Raw genomic sequence first — 23,190 nt, 5'->3', positions numbered from 1 at the left:
CTGGCGTGCCTTTCAGAACAATGAAGCAGGTGGTACATTTCAACCGAGCGGTTTACATGACCTTTCTGAGAAGAAGAAATCGTTTTCTCACTTCACGCCTGAGAACTGAGTAAAGGACCAACATACAGTATAACAAGCACCTTCCTACCTGTGTAATTGGAGATAGCGAGGGTGACATGGTGGGTGAGAGCTGCTTGCCAAGACTTCGCCGCTGATCACCACCCGGAGAGAGCGTCAGAGGGCTGATGGGGGCCGGCCGCCTCCTGGGGGAACTCGCCATGCCCGTAGGAGGAGGGTTGGAGAGAGAGGAGAGACGCAAGGACGTGTGGATGGATGGATTGCTGAGAGACGAGTGCAGTTGAGAGTTGGTGAGGGACGCCTGGATGGAAGGATTGCTCAGAGAGGATGACAGCCCTGAGAGAAAAACAAACAAGGTGATCAGTGCTTTCGATGTTCTTATTGGACTGTTCTAATTGCACGATATCAAGATAAACCAACAGTGGCATTTAGCCCCTGATGTCAGCTCTTTAGAAAAGACACTGAGCGATTGTTTGCAGGTTACTGGAACAGTGACAGTGAAAGAGAAAAGAGCTGTTTATGAGCAGCCAATTCAGGGGTTAAAGGGCATCTGTGTCTCCTGGGATCAGCCAATCAGCAAGCAGCACAGCTGAAACGGGCTGCAGGAACATCTCAGCACACCCTGTTCCCAGACATGGGAGCGAATGGAAAGAATAAAGCTCAAGAGAATGGAAGCGATCAGATGGCGGATGGATTTGAATGGAGGGGAAGAGGAGAGCTCTGGTCTTATGTATGGACGAGGCCCTTTAGAAAACACATGGCATTCATTCCACAGAAAGCGCCTACAGTGTAAGCCTACAGTGTGCCATTAAACAAAGAGGAGAGTGTTCAGTCTAGAGACGCTTTACACAGACCAGCAAACCAGCCTCCTTGAATAATGATTAAGTAACAAACAAATACCCGATACAAGGATTACCAGGTTTTAGCTTTAGATCAAACAAGTGTTAAAAACAGTACATGAATGTGTGTGGTGAATTTGACTGACCTTGCGAGTTTCCGATGCCAAGGTGCATCATGGCTGCAGGAAGGTTGCCTGTGCTGCTGCCTCCACTCAGGTTGGGATATCCGGACTCATCTGGATCGAGCGGAGTGGGTAGAGGAGAGGGGAAGTGCAGGTTACTGAGATCAGGCAGAGAACCTCCGGTGTTTAACGTGCCCTGGTAGTGAGACAGACCCATATTCTGCTCTGGAGAGGGAAATATACTGTAAAGAAAGACAATATCAGTACACTGAAATTTACAGAAATCTTCAAACGTGTAATCACTATTTTTACTTTATTTTTTACAGGTTAAATGTTGGACAAAAATAAATCGACCTACTTAATTCCAGGCACTTCACAAGACTTTGGCCGGGAGGACAGAGACTGCACCTGTAACCAAGAAAATATAAGTCAGTAAAGTTTTTCCTATTTAGATAAAGCAGCATTCTACATAAATCAATCAACACTTTTCTGCAATGCTTATATACACAAGGACACAAGATTCTGCTACTTCGTAAAATAGCTCCATAGAAATTAACAGATCATATCTGAAGAATCTGACTAGTAGATAGCAAATGAAAAACTGATGTAAAACAAATAAGTTAAGAGTAAAAAAAGTCGCCTCTGTCCTCACCTTTTTGGCCTCCCATAACTGTTTGGGCAGTGGCTTATTCACACCAAGTAGATTCTCCTCATTATGGGCAGAAGGAAATGAGAAAACTGCAGAGGAAAAACAAACGGTTACCCCTTAATTTTAGATATTATTCATTAGGATACATGCACACAAAAGTATTGCTTATCCTTAGTGACTAATGTATCATTTTGTGTGGTCAACAGAAAGCTTACTTAAAAAAACGAAATAAACCTAATAAAAAGGAAATGAAACACATTTTTCCACACACACCATCAGGTCATAATAGACAGGACACAATTGTTTAATGCTATCACTATCTGTGTCCGAATGAAATCACCAGCAGGGGACACTAACTATTTAAAGTGTTCATCACCCCACTACACCCTCACATCAAACAACAGAGGAAGACAAATGTGGGAGATTAAACTCCTATAAAGCACATACTTGCCAATTACTACAAATTTGAAATACATAACCTACATATAATTTCATTGTATATCAAGTCTTCGGTACGAAAAAATTAAAATCACACTTACTATCTCCAGTACCATCCCCCTCTGCTTCATTCATGCTGGCTGTATGAGGACAAACACAGAAAAAGAAAGGCCAATTAGATCATAATAATAAAGAAAATAATTAATTATATGACATTTACAAATTATATATATTTATGTTTTTTACCTATAATGATATAGGATACAAAACATTTCTGTCATCGTAATAGGGGCATTAAAGGGAGAGTTCACCCCAAAATGAACATTCTGTCAAGTTGTTCCAAACCTGTATAAATTTAAGTTCTTTTGAACAAAATAAAGATATTTGTAAGAATGTTAGCAACCAAGATTGCTGGAGCAACATTGAACTGTTTGCTTTCCTTAATGGTTCAAAATATTTTCTTTTTGTGTTCAACATAACAAAAATATTTATAGACACAATAATTTGTTCTACTGCAGTCCTCAATAGCGCCCTAGAAATCTCAGTTGCTAACATTCTTCCAATCATCTTTCTTTGTGTAAGCAAACGAAGAAATCTATACAGGTCCGCATGAACTTGAGGGTAAGTAAGTCGTGACAGAATTTTCATTTAGAATTTTTCATTACCGTCCCTTTAATAAAGTTTTTGATACTACAGCTCACTCACAGAACGAACAAAATAATAGCCAAGGATGTCCTCACACTTCAGATAAATCAGATTTTCTGCTATGATATTGGGGGAGAAATCTGCAGAATGGTGAAATGTCCCATGACGAATACTACACTGTTCAGAAACAATAGCTTATTTTTTTAATACAAACACACCAGCGGTGAGGGATTTATAGATTTAGATATATACCAGAACCTAAATCCGCTTTTCAAATGAATAAATGATTCTAGTTTTTTAACTAATAAATTATTCATTGATCTTGTAGTCAAAGTCTTTCAAGAAGCTTCTCTCTGCACCAAAAACTGTGAGAGAAAAAGGCCTCAGGCAGGGTCTCTTTCCTTCTTTATTCATATTTCTCCTCAAGTTCATTGCAACAACATAAACATTTGATTCATCGAAATGAGTCACTTGAAGCTCACACTTACTCCACCCATCAAAAACTCCTACAGGGGAGTAGAAAATAGATGTCTCTTTAACAAGCCCTCTATGATAGGGGCTGCATCAGGAAATAAAAAGAGGGAGAGAAATCTGTGACCACAAGCGCAAAATGAATCAATAGCGGGGCATTGTTTCGTGCGCACCACAGAGATCCTGTGGAGAACAAAGCTCCTTTTCTGCTTCCTTTGGCGATGCCGGCCAAGCACAGATGCAACGTGGGCTCAAATCCAGATCAACCGGCCCAGGCGCTTTAGCCCGTCTCAGACACCCAACAGCGATGCACAATGACTCAAAGCAAAAGTACGGTGACGTTTCGTTTCCTCTCACAGAGTCCAGCTGAGAGAAACACCAAAACCGGGACGGGAAAGTCAACTAGTACAAACAAAACATGGTTGGCCCGAGTCCAGTGTAAGTGTTAAAAATAGAAACTCTGTGTAAATGTAATAGAAATTTACATTTGCATGTCTTTAGCTCACCGGATTTAAAATAGATCATTGGAAACAGCTCTTACTATACAGTAGCTGTGGTTAAGTCACAAAGCAAGTAGGGTCAGAGTCAAGCGGTTAAACATTCCAAGCAATGTAATTCAGGAGCCTCATGCATGACCGGCACGGTTGCATCACACTGCAAACTTGGCTGGCAGGTTTTGGATGACACAACAGTGATAGTAAACGCAGGACAAATATCTGTCCCAGTTGAGAGGCTGGCTGGTAAGGTATGAATTACGTGAGCCTGACTGCACACGGCCGAATACAGACGAGTTTCTAGACTATTCCCTTCAATGCAGCTGTTTCATCCCAGTTTGAAGTGTCCCTGTAAAAACAACTTCTAAAAATAGCTTCTCCTATGTTTACTTCCGTTATCATAGTTTATCTATATCTTTACCAACAGCAGAGCCATCGAGCACACAAAGGTGCTTTTATTTCGACAGATGCGGTTGCCTATCATGTTAGTGGTGCTCACTCAGCCTGTCTGAGAATCAATTCACCTGAGAGTCTATGATAAACAGCAGGAATGCATAAGAGAGCAAAACAAATATGACAAACATTGCGGCTCTACTATATATCGTATTAACTGCATTTCGACATGACGTTGATTACCCCTAAATATAACTTCTTTTTGAAGCCATGGCTCCACCCAAAAGAATTATGCCGGTTATGCATACACCGCAGCTTATCCACCTGGTATTTTCCGCCTCACCTCAAGTCACAATTAGAGAAGTGTAATTTTACTGTAGCTGCCTTTACATTTACATTTAGGCATTTGGCAGACGCTTTTATCCAAAGCGACTTACATTGCTTTATCCTATACATTTTACATAGGTATTGGCAATCCCCTGGGAACAAACCCACACCCTTGCGTTGTTAACGCAATGCTCTTACCACTGAGCTACAGGAAAGCCTTAAATAGTTAAACTTAAAAATGCTGTTCGTAATATTTACAGGATCTATTGAAAGAAATTATACTATATATAATGTACAGAACTGTCTTCAGAGGTGTATAACGGCCTTACATAGACTATTTCTATCTACATACACCGCAGGTCCCCTTACATGGAATTCACCATGTTGATTCTAAATGATCCCTAACCTGACAAACTGCTGTCCAGAGTGCAGGGCTCGACGTTAACGCTTGTCTGGGACAAGTGAATGTTTTGTATGGGCAACTGAGAGAGAATTTTACTTGCCCGACCTGACAAGTAACTCAAAAGAAAAAAAATAACAGTGCTACGAAAAGCTCTGTTTGTGCATGAATAAGTATAATGTATTAGTGCATTAGACAGCGCTGCGTGTTTGTGTGAATCCTGTTATTTAAATATGTCATCTGGCTGTTCTGTGTTTCTGAGTGAATGGTGTGCACAGATTAACTTAATACCCGAGTGATGGTCTAGGATTTGTCTGCGTCTGCACTGTATGAGGATAGACTATAATCATATGAACTTCATCTCCAGAGTTGCTCTGAGAGTTTATTTTGCTAGCCTTTTACTGTTTGAGGGAAGCTATCGTCAAACACTCAAGCGTCTACCCGACGACCCGTCAAAATAAAAGTCCCGTAAACTTGAACATTAAGACGAAAGAATTCTGTAGTATTTGCCTAAGGAAATTGTAGTGCCCTTGTTGTAAATTGATTGATTGTAATAAACATTGTAGTATACTATAGTAAGGTTAAAAAACACTATAGTATCTAGGAATTTTACTGCAGTTTACGATAGTAAATAACACTATAGTATACTACAGTAATTTATGTGGACAAAAATACCTCTACTGTATAGTAAACAAATGAAATACAATTTTTAGTTTACCTATATTCTGTGTATGACCCTAATTTATCCATCTGTCTGTAACATTATTTTAACCATGAACTGCTTGGCGTAGGCTACAAAACTTTAAACGCAAAAAAGGTTAACATACAGCCCTGACACTGATAATAATTACTGCTTGCCTTTGTTCTATAGCAATCATGGAGAGCGTTAAGAAATTTAGGTGACCACTAATGCTTATAAGCAAACTTGACCAATCAGGATCCTAAACAATTACAGTGGCAAGAAAAAGTATGTGAGGCTTTTGTAATTTCTTGGTTTTCTGAATAAATTTGTCTTAAAATGTGATCTGATCTTCATCTAAATCAAGGGTATTGACAAATAAAATGTGTCTAAAATAATAACACAATATTTGTTTGATCTTTCATGTCTTTATTGAGAACAACCAAGAAAAACTCATAGTGGTTGTGGAAAAGGTATGAGAACCCTTGAGTTAATGACCTCAAAAAAGCTAATTGGAGTCAGGTTTTAGCACACCTGGAGTCTCGTTAAGATAATAAGTTTGGAGGTGTGGACTACAGCTACTTTGACTGATAAAAACCCCCCAAACTTTTAGAGTTCTAAAAGTTCTCTGCAGAAGAAGAACACGCTTAAGTGAGCCATGCCTTCCCCAAAAGAGCTTTCAGAGGATCTACGAGCAAGAATTTTTGATTTACATAAAGCTAGCAAGAGTTACAAAGTTATTTAAAAAACTTTAGAAATTCACCAGTCTACAGTTAGGCAAACAATCTACAAATAGAGAAACTTTGGGACGGTTGCTACTCTACCAAGCAGGAAGGGACCCAGTCAAAATGAAACCAAGAGCACAACTAAGACTCATTAATGGCGTAAAGAAACAACCCCGAATGACAGCCAAAGATTTGAAGGCATCAGTGGAACTTGCTAACATCTCTATTCATGAGTCTACAATACGTAAAACACTGAACAAGCAGGGTATCCACGGCAGGACACCACGAAGGAAGCCCATGCTTCCTAAAATGAACATTGCTGCACGCCTAACGTTTGCAAAAGAGCACATTAACACTCCACAGCGGTATTTGCAAAATGTTTTGAGGACTGATAAAACTAAGAATGAACATTTTGGGAAAAACACACATCACTACATATGTTGTACAAAGGGCACAGCATATCTTCATGAAAACATCATCCCAACTGTAAATTTTAATGGAGGAGACACCATGATTTGGGCCTGCTTTGCTGCATCAGGGCCTGGCCAGCTTGGAATCATTGAGGGGAAGCTTAATTTCCAAGTTTATCAGACAATTCTTCGGGATAATGTGAGAATGTCTGTACGTCAGCTGAAACTGTGTAGACGGTGGGTGATGCAACAGGACAACGACCCAAAACACCGGAGCAAGTCCACAACAGAATTGCTTCAGAAAAACAAAATCTGTCATGGAGTGGCCAAGTCAGAGCCCAGACCTAAACCCAATAGAGATGCTATGGATTGACTTGAAGAGGGCCATACACATGAGACATCCAAAAAATATGACGGAGCTAAAGCAGTTCTGCTAGGAAGAATTGGCTTAAATTCCTCCTCAACGATGTGCAGGTCTGATCCATAGCTACAGGCGCCTGGAGAGGTTATTGCTGCCAATTGGAGGGGTCAACCAGTTATTAATTCTAAGGGTTCACTTTCTTTGTCCAATGCCATTTTAAAGGTTGAAGAGTGTGTTCAATATAGACATAAAAATCTGATTTTTTTGTGTTATTATTTTTAGCAAAATTATGTTTGTCAATACCCTTGACTTGGATGAAGATCAGATCACATTTTATGACAAATTTATTCAGAAAACAATGATATTCCAAAAGGTTCACATACTTTTTCTTGCCACTGTATATTGATACTTCAAATGAAATATCATTTGTAAGTAATATTTGTATTCGGATAAGTGAATGTCAAATTTACTTGTCCAAAGGAATACAACATGACAATGCTAAATGTCAAGCCCTGAAATGTGGTTCATAAATACGTTTTCTCCTTTGACAAAGAAGCAAAAACAGGATGACATCTTTGTCATGTGTCAGCCATCGTTGTGCTCTGAAAGGTAGTGGCAAGTGGTGAGGTGAGCCCTTAGTGGCAATTCACAAACTCATCAACGTTAAAATGTCCACGTTGCTCCTTTAAACATACTAAAAGCACAATAACATTTTATCTCAGAGATGCAGTAAGAACACAAAACTTACAAACTGTAGCTTTAACTTTGCCAATCAAACTGCGATAGGAGAACGTAAATGAACATCTCATCTTCTTTTAACCATTGTCAACACAAGTTTACGAGTTCTGTGAATACATGACATGGTCAGCAATGTTTAATTCCATATACATCCATTTTAGATTTTGTTGTAAACGAGAACGTGAAGATCACATCCCATCCAATGACATTACGTACATACATATTCACTGCAGCAAATGTACATGAATATTCTGGTGGCACATGGACAACAGGAATTCTGGTTCTTCCGGACTCGAAAATAACATCTGTAGTGTTTACGTGACATCTGCTGTACATGAACTAGTCACGTAGAGCGATAGCATCTTCACAAGAGCGCTGCAAAAATTACAAGGTAGAGGGACCAACATCCTTAAACAAACAGCATTTTGGGTGGGATGACTGTCAACCATTTTCAGCGGACCCTCTGAATGCCTATGTTGTAACCAAGACAACTAGACAAACAAAGTGACAGTGAGTCCCAGCTGTGTAGTGCAAACACACTGCACTAGGTGCGAGATTGCTTGATTGGTTGTGGTTTATGTCAACGATTATTATAATTCAAGCAAAATCACAATTTAGTTATGATACTGATACTTTAAAGGAATAGTTCACCCAAAAATGAAAATTCATCATTTTTTATTCAACCTCTTGTCATTTCAAACCTGCATGACTTTCTTTTGCAGAACAGAAATGACATTTGAAATGACAAGAGGGTGAGTAAATAATGACAGAATATTTCTTTTAGAGTGAACTATCACTTGCAGTCAAATATTGGATAACAATTCAGACACGTCAGAAAAAGGCAGGGAGATCGTCTATTTGAAGTAACAAGCTTTCAACAAGTGGACATTTCTGGCCCAAACTCAATATCATATAGCCATGAAGGCCTGGTCAATAAACAGCCTGGAGGATAATGGAGGAAAGGCAACTCACCGTTCCGCTGGGGGGGCCCTCTGCCCATCTGCTGGTTCATGCCAAAAGGATCCTGTGGGTTAGGACTCATGGCGCTGGTGTGCAGAGCTGAGTCAGAGTTTGTTCTGTGGGTCAAAGACAGGGAATAAAGGAGATCACAGCTTGGTCAGTAGCCCATCGTTTTCCAAAACTGCTGAGGCCAGCCACACCCACACAGCATGCTCCGGTCACATGGCCCTTTGGCCTAACTCATTGCCTTTAATAACCAACTACACACGACAGCACTGTAAAAAGCCTTTCATTGTGCATCGGTGCCTCTGCTTTACATCCTTAATCAACACTGACCTTCAACCATTACAGGTGGAGGAAAAAACATTGTTGTGTTTTTCCCATCAGAGCAACGGGTCTCTTTACATCACGATGAGAGTGGTGTTGGAGAAAAAAATAAGGTTAGTAAAGAAATGATCCCTGGGTTGGATAAGTTTAGTGTAAGCGTACAACAGGAACAGGACAGGAGTAGAGAAAAGGCAATCGTGATTGGTCTGAAATCATTCGGTTTGTGTGAGTACTCGATGGAGAAAGTGAAGATTTCTTTGAATCTAACCATATCAGGGAAACCAATGAGATCTGCAAAGGATAACATCACGACAAAAAACAGAGCAAGAGAGATCCTCAAGAAGTGATCTTTAAGAGAAAAGTTTGAAAGTCAAAGGTCACCTGTTAAGTTGTGATATTAATCTAAATCCAGGTCGTTTCTCTTCGGTCCACTGCGGTTGCTCCCTTTAGAAATGGAAACAGTCACGTGTTACTCACTACTGTTTTGAGCCCGTAGCCCTGGCTCAGGGGTTAGTACGGGAGGGATAAGCAAGCCTCAGTAAAAGAGAGAGTGTACAGAACAGAACGAGCAGGGTGAGAACTCCTCAGAGACACCTTGAGGAAAACATAAACAGAGCTGTCGAAGTCACAGCCTATTCCCTCGTGTTAGTCTAATACTGTACGCGGCACTGATTCACTGCTTCAATTAGATCACAGGGACTGGCACGTCTGAGAGCTCATCAGAGCGCAAACAAAAGTGCTATAATATCTTCAATAGTTAATGAAGCAATCGCAACACACAGGCAACAGCAACAACACCGGCCAATCCGGATATAGACAGATATTTCTTACAGTTCACAAAGTCGACACGCATAACAGTTGCTTTGGTCAGAGATGAAAAACAAAGCTTTCTGACCTTTGAGAGGTCACTCTTGGAGCTTATGTTTATGCGAGTAGTGTTTACCCATGCAAAACTAGCTGCCAGGATGTTAGGTGTTGTCATACTGGCGCAAGTGGTGGAGCTTTGAATCACAGGGAACATCCTAAACCATTTGAAAACTGATATCATTCAAAAATGCTCTATGATCCTTTTTAGGTTTTCTAAAAGGTTGCTCATCCACACTGAAACATCTGAAATTCTTTACTGTGCATGAAAAAATGAGTAAACATGCCTTGTTGACGCCAGGTGCTTATTTACTTTACCCTGTGGAGAACTGTAATTTGAAGTATGTACTTTACTATTCACCTTCACTATTAAACAGGAGAGCAACCAAAACAACTGCTAAGGAACAATCCACAATCAATTTCTTAGTATTTTAGTCTCACTTTACATTCAAGCACCGTAAATCAAGATACATATTACATATTATGTCTTGTTTTCTTAAAAAAAATACATATGTACTGTATATCAATATATATTGTACATTAACTGAGTTTGATTAACATTTTCCTAATTTAACACTTTTGAAAGCATCTTCAAAAAAATATTCACTTTCATCGTACAAACACTGGCCGTTTCTCAATTCTAAGAATGCAAATAACAGACTTGTGTTCTCGTGGAGACCAGTCTTGAGAGGCAGCCACGGAATTACAAACTCGGACCGATTTTCTGCAATGACTGCTGTGAGTTTAACCGGGTTTGATACACGCAAGGCTGCATTCGATGCATCCTTGATGCCAAGAAAACATCTGGTTACTTTTATGCGTTCTTGGTACTTGTATTCTTGAGTATTGGAAGCGAACTTCGTCCGTTGATAAGGTCGTGGAGGGAGAACATGAGGATACAAGATCGCTGAAGAACGCATATTGAGAAACAGCCACTTTCACAGAGTGGGCAGAAGGCCCAAACGGACAGGAAAATAAGGCTGTTAAAGTTGGCATGAAACGAAAATAGCTCTTGTCTTTTTTCCGTATCGTGAAGTTTTGATCAAAGATTACAAGTGAAAATGAATTCGAAAAAATGATGTGCACGGATAAACAATTTATAATAAATACTTCACCACTGTGTAAACAATTAGAATGATAATTTTTTATTTCATACCGACTTTAAACGATGAAATCCCATCAAAAAAATAAAGTTTGTGTTTACATAATATATGTCTGTGTACTGTGCATATTCATTTTGCCATTATAAACCCAGGAATTGTGTTTTTTATCAGAGATTGTAAACATTTGACTGAGCTGTGTGCCTAATTACTTCTACTTTCATCACAGTCCTACAGCTGGTAATAAGAATTCAGCTACACACATTCTAAGACAACCAACGGTCAAATAACAGCTTCCATGACTTCAACATCGGTTGTGAAAGCTGTTATGTGTAATAAACTGATATTGTGTGTGTGGGCATACTGTACCTCTAAAACACTTCTATGAAACATCCTTTGAAGTCCTGCTTGCAAATCTCTCCTAGTCAATGTTTGTTTCATTATTCTAACTATGGTCCAATATAAAAAGGCAAAACTAACGCTTCTGTATTAGTGTTAATTAATATAACCGGATCGGACCCAATCGGACAGGTGTCATTTCCCTCGCCATAGTAGGAAAAATATTCAAGACCTCTAACAAATTGATTGACGTTTGTACATGCACTAGCAGACCTCCGGTACATTTTGATCGATCCGCATGTGTTTAACTGATAAAGTGAAGTTGACGCCATTGTTAGTGTTTATTGCTATAAGCCAAAGTTTATGCATACTCGTCCACTGACAGGGGGACCGACCAATCATTGATATGATCTTTAGACACACGCTCTAAGCAGGGAACCAATCATGACAGACCTAGTCAGCTTTCCCAATCAGATTGTTTCGGAAGGAGGGATTTTACTTGTACATTTTGTCATTTATCAGACGCTGTTATCCAAAGCGACATTTATATAAACCGGAAGAAATCCAGTCGTTTTTTTAGAAGAGGCACAGCGGTGAACAATAGACTTGAAATATGTGAAATATTATGCATTTTTCGGAACTAGAAACATGAACATCCATTGTTAAACACCCCAAAAACACAACCAAAGCTTCAAAAACAGCAAAAGAATGGCTCCTTTAAATGACGTTAGACGGCTAGGGCGGAGCATCCGTTAACTCCTCCCCTTCAACTGTCAGTCTGCTGAAAGTTCCGGGTGTTTTTATAAATAAAATCGCAGAGAAAGCTCAAAGTCACGCCCACCATTTTCTCTTTAGAAATTCCATTTCACTTGGAAATGCGTCAAAATATGGAAGTAAAAACGATCGCAACTTCCGGTTCACAGGGAGTTAAAGCTATAGGTTGCTTTAATCAGCAATTGTGTTCCCTGAAATCAAACCCATGACCTTTTCAGTCCAATTGAGCTACAGGAAGTCAGCCATGCGAAAACAAAAAATGAACAGCATACCTCTTAAACCCTCTTAACGAGTCACATGACCTAAACAGGTACTATTCAAGGGCAGAACACAGATACGGGGCAAGTTACACATGTGCTTAATTTTTTGATATTGGGGTTCTAAAAATAGATGGTCCTTGGCAAGCACCACTAATCAGGTATTCACCGCATATAAAACCATATGGCATGTGTGTCAGAGGGCACAAAAAAAGCAATGTTTGCCTGTACAGATGCACAAGCAGGCCAGCAAATGCAGCCTGTACACATTGCTGTCTGCCAGAACAGGCAAGCTGGTTTCCACTAAGTGGGTTGGCATATTCCTATCACCAAAACAATAAAGAGAAATAATAAACAGATTTCCAACACCCCGATCTGCTGGGAAGGAAAGGCTACATTGTGCCAGACCACACTAGGGTGATGTAATACTCTACCAATACACTGAAATGATACTCTTTGTGACCTGTTAAGGCGGTGGAGATTTGGACTCCTTCACATGTCATGTAAAGCTGGACTGTGCCCTGGCTTTGAAGTATACGTATGCACACGCCATATGGAGCACTAAATCAGCTGTGCCGACCACCCATGCTGTACAAATCGCTCTAAATCAAACACTTAAAACAGCATTTAAAGGCCATGCCGTCCGTAGAGTAAACACAGAAACGCATCAGGAAGTGAACAACACAAGCACTTATGGTACAAAGATTCTTAGAACAAGGACTTTGTAAACAGCTATTTAAAGCTGGCCCATGCAACTTTATTCATTTTTTATTTTGATTACAGATGTTTAAACATGGCATCTAGCAGACCACCAAAAACGGAGAGATTCTTCAATGAGCGCTTATCACTGTCGGATCGCACCACTGAATTTCCAGCCAACCTCCCAGAGGAAGTCTTGTCTGGGAAGAGCAGAGCCTAAAAACCAGGATGGGAGAGCGTGGGACCAAGAAGACAGCGTTGACCCGTGTTTCTGACCCAGTACAGCTGAGCTCCAAAGGGACAACATATGGACGCTGCCTAGGATTCAGAACGAGTCCCGTTTGCCCAAACACCGGTGGGACAGATACCCCAGGGAGAGCTATGCCTGAAAGTACTATAATAGCTTGGTCCTCCCTACAGACACAACCGAGCTTTGGGGCACAGTAGAACAGTGAAAGATTATGCTGTGTTTTCATATTTGTACTGTAACACACATCACAAGGCCTTCAACCAAATATGAGAATGTGCAAAAAAAAGAATTTTTAAAAGTAAGATAAAATCTGTAGGCAACACTTTATAACAGTATTAAAAATGCGCTCTCTTTCGCTTTCAAAGGGAACAAAATCTTTTTATTGGCAACGCGCACCCTTTGTAACATTTCCTTTTCTGGTCAGAGATGACAAGCTTCATGAAATGAACAGACAAAACGTACCATCACCCACGCATCAGGTTATCGTGTGAACAAGCAAGAGGAATCATCACTGGTCACACTACCTCGTGTGGTGCTGGGATGGAAAGCGTTAATGAGCCGAGTTGACGCCCTTTTCAGCTCATTTACCCTTACCCAGTATGTGTGGCGGTAGGTAATGCATCACAGATGTCCGCAGAGAGCTGTAAACAGCTCCTCGAGGGCATTCGGGCATTAAGGACGAGTCTTCGGGTGAACTCCAACTGCTGTTTAGTCACTAGTCTTTACAGTCTGCTACCCCCACACCCTGAAGGACCACCTCTTCCCCAAACTAATCCCTGCAAACTGCTCAAACTACTACACCAGCAGTGAACATTATAGACAACACAAAGAACAATTAAATTCTTTCATGTATTTATTCACCCTCACGCTGTTTAAAAATCTGTATATGACTCTTACTTCAGTGCCAGTGGAACACAAAAGAAGATATTTTGTGAAATGTGAGGTGGTTTTGTGTCCATACTATACGAGTCAATGTTGTTTGGTTACAGATGTTCTTTAAAACATCTTTTGTGATCTGCAGAAAAATGAAGTCATAAAGGTTTAAAACCTTTTAAACAATCTTAATTTTGGGTAAAATATCACTTGAACACTGTAGCTGAAGTTGTAAGTGACCTTGTACAAAGTGGTAAAGTGATCGTTCAGCAAGAAAATACAAATTCTGTCATCATGTATTCACCCTCTTGTCATTTCAAACCTCTATGACACAAAAGAAGATAATTTGAAGGTGTTGTTAATTGGCCCCCATTTACTTGCACTGGTTTTGTGTCCATCCAATAGAAGTAAATAGGGGCCAGTGCTGTTCTGTTACCAACCAAAACATCTTCTTTTGTGTTCTGCGGAAGAAAGACAGTGAGGGTAAGTAAATAATGACAGAACTTTCACCTAAGCTTCTTATGCTGTCTTTCCTATTTTAACACGGGTTAAACATGCAAGCAAACGTACCACAAGCCCTTTTACGACAACACAAAACCAAACGCTAGTAAAACTGCAGATCCTCTGTGACACATCGTGTTGTCACATGACAAACAGCAGACCCTGTGTAGATGAAAACACCAAAAATCATTTGCAAGCGCTCTCTGACTCATCCTAAATCTAGCTTAAGCTCTAATGTCCACGCAGAGAGAAAACATCTGTTTGGCCTTCAATTAATCATAGGAGGTGATATTAGAGAAGAAGATCCCAAAAGAAAAAAAAAAAAATGACATACACACCCACTATTCAATCACAAACCCCAGTGCCAGTTTGAATGAGCAAAAAGCTGTGAAAGGAACAAAGCAAAGTCGAAACATGTAGAGTGAGAATACGGCTGTTAGCTGATGCTGGTCTGGTCTAGCCGCCCAGAGCGAAGGGAGGGGGCGTATAAACACGCTGAGCTCACGATCTGCTCTGAGGGACAGTGAGCCAAAGATCTGGAAGGTTTTAGTAAGTGCTGTTTACATTGAAGAATAGCTGAACATTCATCCTTGAGGAAGAAAAGAGACGGTTAGAGTCAGTGAGAAACGCTTTGGTTAGTATTGGGACTTCACCAGGACACATCAAAACATTTGAAACACAATAACACATCTGAAAAGAGATTATAAGAAAAGTAATTAAATACCGGATATGATTATAAGAGAAGTTAAGAAAATGATGCATTTTGGAGTTTAAGATCTAACTAATAACTAATAACTTGAATAACTAATTTGTTGTATTTTCTTGAAGTTTCTCGCCCAATAACATCTTGCAAGAGACTACAAATGCGAACAAGCCCCTGGCTAATTTTGGGTGCACTTACATCCATGGATGTGCATTAATGTACATTGTCTCTTTTGAAAATATAAATAAATAAATAAAATGAATAAACTACGCTGATCCGACGAATCCTATGTTTCATAATTTATTGCATGCCTCCGAGACATCCCTTGATGTGGAGTGAACCGCTCGCTGTTTGTGCATTTATAATGATCCTCAAAAAGTTTGCCTAGGATCATTTATGTGGTTAAAGTCCACATGAGAGTTTATCCTGTGCTAACCCCCTCTCTGCTTCTTCATACAACAACTACATATGCAATACAAAGCAATTCACTGTTTATGCATTTAACCGTGCTATTATTTCTGTTTTAGACTGAACTATCTAAAAGCAATACTTAAGGAGATAAGATAAAGCATTCGATCTGGTGTTGCGGATGGCCGTGTTCGCCGGTATGCGAGCTGCGCTATGGCATATGGCTCTCACAGCAGTATTCTGGCGCAGTGGGAACAGAAGGCCATGGTAAAGCTAGTCAGCCCAACCAGTTTTCAGGTGTAAACAATGACAAAGGGTGTGGACTCTGAAAGTTTTATGTCACAGTGTTTACGTGGAGGCCAAGGCGGCATGCAGGGAAGGCGCGTTGGCCGTTGGCCAAGCCTACATTCAATACTTGACTGTGATGTGGAGAAGCTTCCTTAAGGCTTTTATTACCGGTTGCAATTTACTACTTGGTAAACAAACCAGGAAACTGTCCAATGGTTACATTTGGCCGAATCTGAGAAGAGCGACATTTGTGCAGAGCAAACTGTTGTGCAAATTATGATTTTAAATCCGTCTGTGAATCATGTACGTTATGTAGTCTCTCAATGTCTCTGTTTTATCTAACCTTTCGCTTAATCTGTTTAGGTCATCCGTGCAGATGTGGATTTTCTCTAGGCTAGAAAACAAACTCATTACTGTTGTCTTTTCAGGCATCTGTGGGGATAGCCCGTGCAAATGCAAAACACACATTGACACTCCCTATAATGTGACATGATCTCACTTTCAATGCTGCTTGATGTCACCATGAAGGCTTCATTTCAAGATTACATTTCGCACTCTTCCCTACAGCTGCCAGCAGATACAATCAAACTCTACTTGAATGCACAGGGACTACACGTAACTGCCTACAGACACAAATCTGTGGTTAAAGTATAGGACTACAGCTGCTTTAGGCGTGGTACTCACCTTCTCCAGTTGTTGTCAGGGGGAGGAGAAAGGTACATCGTTCCATATGGAGAAGTCTCAGGGTGCTTCTGTCAAGGAAGCTTTTTCACAGACATTTTTCACAGATATGTGCACTTTAAACAGAAATATTGGCCGTTATTAATAATATGTATCATTTCATGGATTAATTTGTACTCTGTTTAACATGCTTTTGAAACAAAAGGCATCAATGAGTTAGGTAAAATAATAATTCAAAATATTCTTTTGTACATTAATAACCAAAAACAAATTATTTTTTTGCATAATTCTGCATCCATTCTGCATTCAAGAATAAAATTACTGAGCACATCTTAAAAATCCAGGCAAAGATGACAAAATTCTACATTTTTTATTATTTATAAAATAAATAAGCTCTGATGTTGTTAAACATAGCATATTAGAAACATCAGGGCGATTTAATCTACGTATTAAAAGGGATAGTTCTCCCAAAAATGAAAATGCTGTCATTATTTACTCGCACTCCTTTCATTTCAAACCAGTATGACTTTCTTTCTTTTGCAGAACACAGAAGAAAAATAACGTTGGTGACCAAACAACAGCAGTGCACATTGACTAAAATTGGATTTGTATCCATACAACAGAAGTGAATGGGTACCACCACAGAATTTACACTTTTGGGTGAGCTATCACTTTAAGAACATGTTGACTGAAAATGTATTCAAAAATTACTTTTACTTTCCAAGGAACCCAAGAAAAGTTTCAGGAACTTTTGGAGAGTGAGGTAAGCCTTCTACGAGAACACAGATCTGAAGAACTCCTTGAGTAAATATTGCTTCTTCAAATCAAACCAACAATGATGCTTGGTCATGTTTGTCGGTGCCAAGACTCCCATCTAAACAGGGGGAGGGGTGGATTTACGAGAGAGAAAGCAGGACAGAGTATTTCTCTCTTCAACATCTGCTTAGGCCTGAAAAACCCAGTCATCAGTTTTTATTATAATGAGAGGCCGAGCTCAACATGGCAACCCTTTAACCACCCCGTGATCTTAACCGTCACCACACGGCACAACCAAACAGTTGGCACTGAGGCACTCTAATCAAACAGAGATCTTATGAAATTTACATACTGTATTACATGTATGAAATTACATGAAACCGCTGCTGTGACACAGGTGTGTTGTTGTTGTTAATAAGTAGGGGAGATGATGACATAAGCCAGAAGGCTTGGATTATGAGGCATCCCTTCTAAGACCTAATTAGCCCATAGCTGTCGGAGCAGCGTGGAGAGACTGTGACAGAACCTTCATCTCAGATGCTTCAGGAAGGTGTGGGTGAGGTAACCTTTCTCCCTAAAATCTCACACTCAACCCACACCGCCCAAGCGGACATCATTCTAGATAGAGATAAAGCGAAACCAAGGCGCGCTGAATGGATCAGTGATGATGCGGTATATACTTTATATATATGTACGCTTTTGTGTTAGAACCTGGTAAGTGTTAGAAGCGGTTGGCTAGCGAGCCTTTGAGAGAGCGACAGTCTGTCTAATCTTGGCAGACATTGTTGAATCGATAGGTGCAAAACAAGCCGACACTGTGAGGGACATCTGGTACTAAAGAGAGAGTGAAAAAGACAGTGAAGGCAAATTTGGGCTTCTAATGATCTCCATCATATTTTCTGCATGTCCGTCATTTGAGCTATTGGATACCTGTGGATGGTGGGATTTTAAAAGAGGGTGGTCTAATTCATCGGATAGTGTTTGGAAACCATTGAAAAACAAGTGGGAAAATGGAGGTTTTTAAGGAGCCTAAACAGTAAGTGAAGCTGGTTTTGAACAACAACATTTTCATTCATGGTGCAAAAATTTAACTAAAGAAAAACAGTTCCAGCGCGCCAACGACCCAGCCAATCCATTACAACAGGTCACTATTTTCCATTTCACAACAGTGAATCGACTTTCAGCAACTGTCAACAATACAATGCAAAAAAAATTGTGGGGTAGGGAAAGAAGCAGGCGTGATTCTAAAAAAACACGAGTGAATACGCTTGAGTATCTTCGTCTCTAGGGGAGGGAGGGAGCGGCTCAATTGAGAGAGCAGCCTGCCAGAATTCTGACAAACAGGTCTTGCAGTTTTCAAGCATGACTGCGGTCACTATCACAAAAGCCTTTTCCCTCTCACAGAACCAGGATGGCTGCGGTTCACCATTTGGAATTACTTTGAATCCGTCGTTCAGAGCTTATACGTAACTCGACTATGTCACACTTTTTTGGTCTACTTCATGCCATCTTTTGAGTCTCTCTTTCTATGGTATGACATTAGAAGGAGCAGACAACTCCAGGGTTGCCACAACATTAACAACTACGCAGAGGTGCCCACTCTGGTTATAGATAATTCAAGCCCAAAACCCTCAGTCTGGCTTCAAAAGAAGAAAGATGAATCAAGACTCGATCAACATTCATGAACTTTATATCAGCATTTCTTCGGAAACGTTTATTTAATGTTTGGCATTAAGCTAAATCTGCCGAAGACTTAAACTTACAGACAATCGTTGATAAATGAATGAAAGAACTCCATCAATCCACAAGTGAAGATAAAACACAAAACAGCAACCGGCATAGCCAGCATAACTTGCTGAATGAAACAACCTGATATTCTAATGTCTAAACGGATGTCACAGAAAGAAAAAAATGAGCGGGAGAAAACCGCAGTTACCCACTCATTCACACCCACAGTTGAGCAATGGGAATTTCACTTCAATAAGATAAAGTCTACATCATCACTGAGCCTAAGGCCTCGAGGAAAAAACACTGCCCACATGAGCAAAGGTCAACATCCATGACCACACAAACACACATCATCCCCTAAATAATTATGACATCTCACTCGTGAACCCACAGCGAGTACAAAACCTCACAGATTACGGTTTGTGACAAGGTAACAAAACTCTCTCCTAAAGCTGAGGCTTTACACAGGTGTATGTAAAGGATATCTGCCGTCCATGTTTGTCAATGGGTCTGCGGTGCGGAGAGTTGATCCGATTGCGGTCTCGATGGACTCTCTCCACCAGACCGTGATGTCTGGTCCCTCTGACCGAGTCAAATCCGGAGGGAAATGTAGCCTGTGGAGAAACACCTTGTTGGTTAAAACTTTCTATCAAATGCATATGTGAATCTGTTATCATACATCAATTCAAGTGTCAGCATAGACTGAAAAAAGACATCGGAGAATCCATATTTCAAGAGTTAAAAGCATGCGCGCACACACAAATACAGTATTTAAAGTGCAACCATTAGGCCGTGTCCTCAGGTGAGTTCAGTCTACAAAGCAGACTGATTTTACCTTTCCAGGTTTGGTTTCTCGTGAAGGCATCACTGCTCCGTGCCTTAAAGAACCCTTATTCACGGCAACAGGAGCACTTAAACCTGGAGGTACACAGCACTATTCTCCATAGAGGATAGAAACAGATACAGTTCTTTGGTTCACCGCTATATCAAGTTTACCAGAGGGGATCACTGTGACCTTAAGGAATAGAGAAAGTGATGGCAGACTATTAAGAGAAGGTTTGCAATTACCATCTCATGCTAATCTGAAGTTAGAAAAGCACAGTGTATGGCTAGATTTAGCTTCTAAATGAACTCGGCTAAGGGGCTGATTTAGTAGTCGTCGTAGATAAGTGATAAAGTGCATCCCAGGTACCTGGAAATCAGTGCTGGCATTGCCTATCTGGTTGACGTTGGGCAAAGAGCCGCCATAGTATTGGGCCCGGTTCTGAGACAGACGTAGCTGCTGGACCTTCTGAAACTGCACCTTTAAAGAGGAGATGAGAAAAACAAAGTGAATGGATATGCTAGACAAAAGTCTGCTTAAGGGTTTAAGAAGAGTTGATGGACACTTATGAAAGTCTCGAACATAGTATTTTTAAATGTTTAACAAGTGGTGTATAGATGTTCTTAGAAATGTGTCTGATTTTATATGTTACGTTCTTCTGATGTTAAGCTGGAGGACAATGTGGATTTTGTTGATCGCCAAAAGTAAACAATGAGAATAATCATTTCGGATCAGGCATAAGCAAATCAGGAGGTGTTCCTTCCTCTCACTAACCAAAGGACAAAATTTGAATCTCAAAGATTAACCTCTTTTAGGGATATCAATGGACTTTCTACACATAAGCTTGAGAGGTTACAACACACAAACATTTTATTAAGTCTTAAAAATAAGGTTACACATTGCTCTGTAAAAACACTTCATCCACATATGCAGTGGAGCGCATTGGACTGTATGAATGTGTCAAAATAATATTGCCCTCATCGTCAACTTCTTAGCACCACAAAGCTACGACTTTAAATGTTATGTTGTCATAGACTATTCCAGGCAGACAGCAGACATTTCTGGGGTCAGGAAGGCTCACACCAAGGCTTTCAACGTTCGCCATTATCAAAACAATGACACCCCAGATGTGGAGGAGGACCAAGCTGCTTAGTAAAGAAGAGGATTTCCCTAGGGCAGCTTGCTTAAGCTTACGCTATCTCCCTCAACAATGAACATTGCAGAAGGATGTTTATTATTGCAAAAGGATGCTTATAATTCCATTACTTGAAACATGTTTTAATTGTTTTCTATTAAAAATAATTATTTTCCTATAAAAAAATTGAGTCTTAAATTTTAGGGGGAATTAAATTGACAGTTTTCATTGTTTACTTTTAGCACACTTGCAGCTGGATGTCTTCTGGATTGCCAACATATAGTGGGTGACTTGCACATAACCTCATTCATCTCTTATATAACATCACATTTATACATTTGGCAGATGCTTTTATCTTAAGCGACTTACATTTCATAATTCTATAAAGTTGTATTTCAGTATGTGCAATTCCTGGGATTGAACCCATGATGTTGGCGTTAAATTCACTACTGCTCTAGAAAACCTGGAAAGCCTTCCTCCAAATTTCTTACACAGTGTCGCGAAAAGCCTCAATGTGCTATTGCATGCAGTGTCTGTAATTACAGATGATGCTAGCTACAGTAGGAGCTGGCATACAAAAACGGATTGTTATTCATTTTCAAGAAAAAAACAACTTTGCAAGATTCTGTATTGTCTATATTGGTATATCAGTACCAATAATGATTTTTACCCTTTCGCTAGCTTACATTTACATACACTTCACATAACATTGGTACACACCGCCACTTTATCTCTCAGTTAATTTATTTATTCACTCAAACCAACAAAAATGTTCTCGCCATGAAATAGCCATGGAAGCAGGTATGGCGTAAAATAATCATACAAACAAATTCACTCAAACCACTTAAACAGTCTCTTTCCTATAAAATTCTTGTCCTTGAACTTATGCAGGAACTAACACCGTGTCTACACCGAACGCGACCGGAGCAACATGACAAAAGCGTGTCGCACCGCATCCAGTGTGGGCAATTTTAATATGATAATGAGTTCTAATACATTCTATTGTCTTTTATCGTGCTGCATGCTTTAGAATGACTTGGTTTGCTATACGTATGATGTTTAATATTTAACCAAATGTGTGAAATGCAAATTGCGTCCTTTCCACCACAAAACTGCAGATTTTATAAGCATTTTCCTCCAGGGCTCATTCGAGTGGCTGATGTGGCAGCATAAGACAAATTCTTTGTGGAGAGGCCTGACTTTAAACTATGACACAAACACTTCTGCTTGTGCCTTATAAGAGGAGCAAGCCAAATCAATTGGCAGATCATTCATTCGTTAACACCTACAGACTCCACACAGTTCTAGAAACAACTTTCTGATATAAAAAATAGGAGTTAACCAATGCACATGACCAATATTTCTAAAACATACTTAAAAAGATGAAAAGTTCAACCGCAGACATAGATAAAAAATAAATATAGCTCAAACTCTTAACCCTGCCATGCCAAAACACACAAAGCGTTCTCCTGCAACCTGAAACCAGTGAATGATGTTCTCAATACAGATGTGGTCATCAGATATCAGCACCTCGAACATGTTAACATGCAGTTTCTGTAAATGTAAACGAAAATGCAAAGCAGCTCGACGCAGTTAACATTCTTTGTAGTGTCAATGGCTATTAGTGAATGACATTTTGGCGTAAACTGTGGTTGCCATGGTTACTGTGTGGACTGAGGGTAACTAACAACTACAGTAACAAACAAACCACCCTTGATAGCCAATATTTAATTCATGTGATTCATTTTCAAGTGTCAAGTGTTCACTGGTATATTGAAAACAATAATTTAATGAAAAGCAACACTTCCATAAGCATTCCTACAATGTAAATGACAGCACGCAGCTCACCTATGACAGGCAGCGGGGTGACTCACTGACACACTCCACATGCTTTTTACACACACACACAATGATTTAACTGCGCAGAGTTCAAACTTGAGCATTTGCTTAATGAA

At 39.9% G+C, this 23,190-nt stretch overlaps 1 protein-coding gene and 1 long non-coding RNA gene across 7 annotated transcripts in view; one reads left to right on the top strand and one right to left on the bottom strand.

The window, feature by feature from the left end:
* Positions 1-23,190, bottom strand: part of crtc3 (CREB regulated transcription coactivator 3) — a 31,556-nt gene that overhangs the window by 6,870 nt on the left and 1,496 nt on the right. For 4 of the 6 annotated variants that reach the window (XM_056754678.1, XM_056754938.1, XM_056754771.1 and 1 more), the window contains exons 3-12: positions 20,470-20,580; positions 19,763-19,891; positions 16,797-16,858; positions 9,438-9,500; positions 8,742-8,845; positions 2,228-2,266; positions 1,692-1,777; positions 1,398-1,447; positions 1,064-1,281; positions 149-414 (exon numbers count right to left, since the gene is read on the bottom strand). In XM_056754678.1, coding sequence (XP_056610656.1) covers positions 149-414; positions 1,064-1,281; positions 1,398-1,447; positions 1,692-1,777; positions 2,228-2,266; positions 8,742-8,845; positions 9,438-9,500; positions 16,797-16,858; positions 19,763-19,891; positions 20,470-20,580 — 1,128 coding nt within the window. Of the gene's footprint in view, positions 1-148; positions 415-1,063; positions 1,282-1,397; positions 1,448-1,691; positions 1,778-2,227; positions 2,267-8,741; positions 8,846-9,437; positions 9,501-16,796; positions 16,859-19,762; positions 19,892-20,112; positions 20,389-20,469; positions 20,581-23,190 lie in introns of those variants that run through there. The other 2 variants (XM_056755098.1, XM_056755020.1) reach the window with 2 other exon arrangements.
* LOC130427622 (uncharacterized) lies at positions 304-16,785 on the top strand. Its single transcript, XR_008907325.1, has 3 exons — positions 304-434; positions 1,366-1,467; positions 13,174-16,785. It is a non-coding gene; the product is annotated as an uncharacterized LOC130427622 (long non-coding RNA).

The sequence above is a fragment of the Triplophysa dalaica genome, chromosome 1 (assembly GCF_015846415.1).
Source record: "Triplophysa dalaica isolate WHDGS20190420 chromosome 1, ASM1584641v1, whole genome shotgun sequence".
Taxonomy (NCBI): Eukaryota; Metazoa; Chordata; class Actinopteri; order Cypriniformes; family Nemacheilidae; genus Triplophysa; species Triplophysa dalaica.
This window is presented reverse-complemented; position numbering and strand designations above follow the sequence as displayed.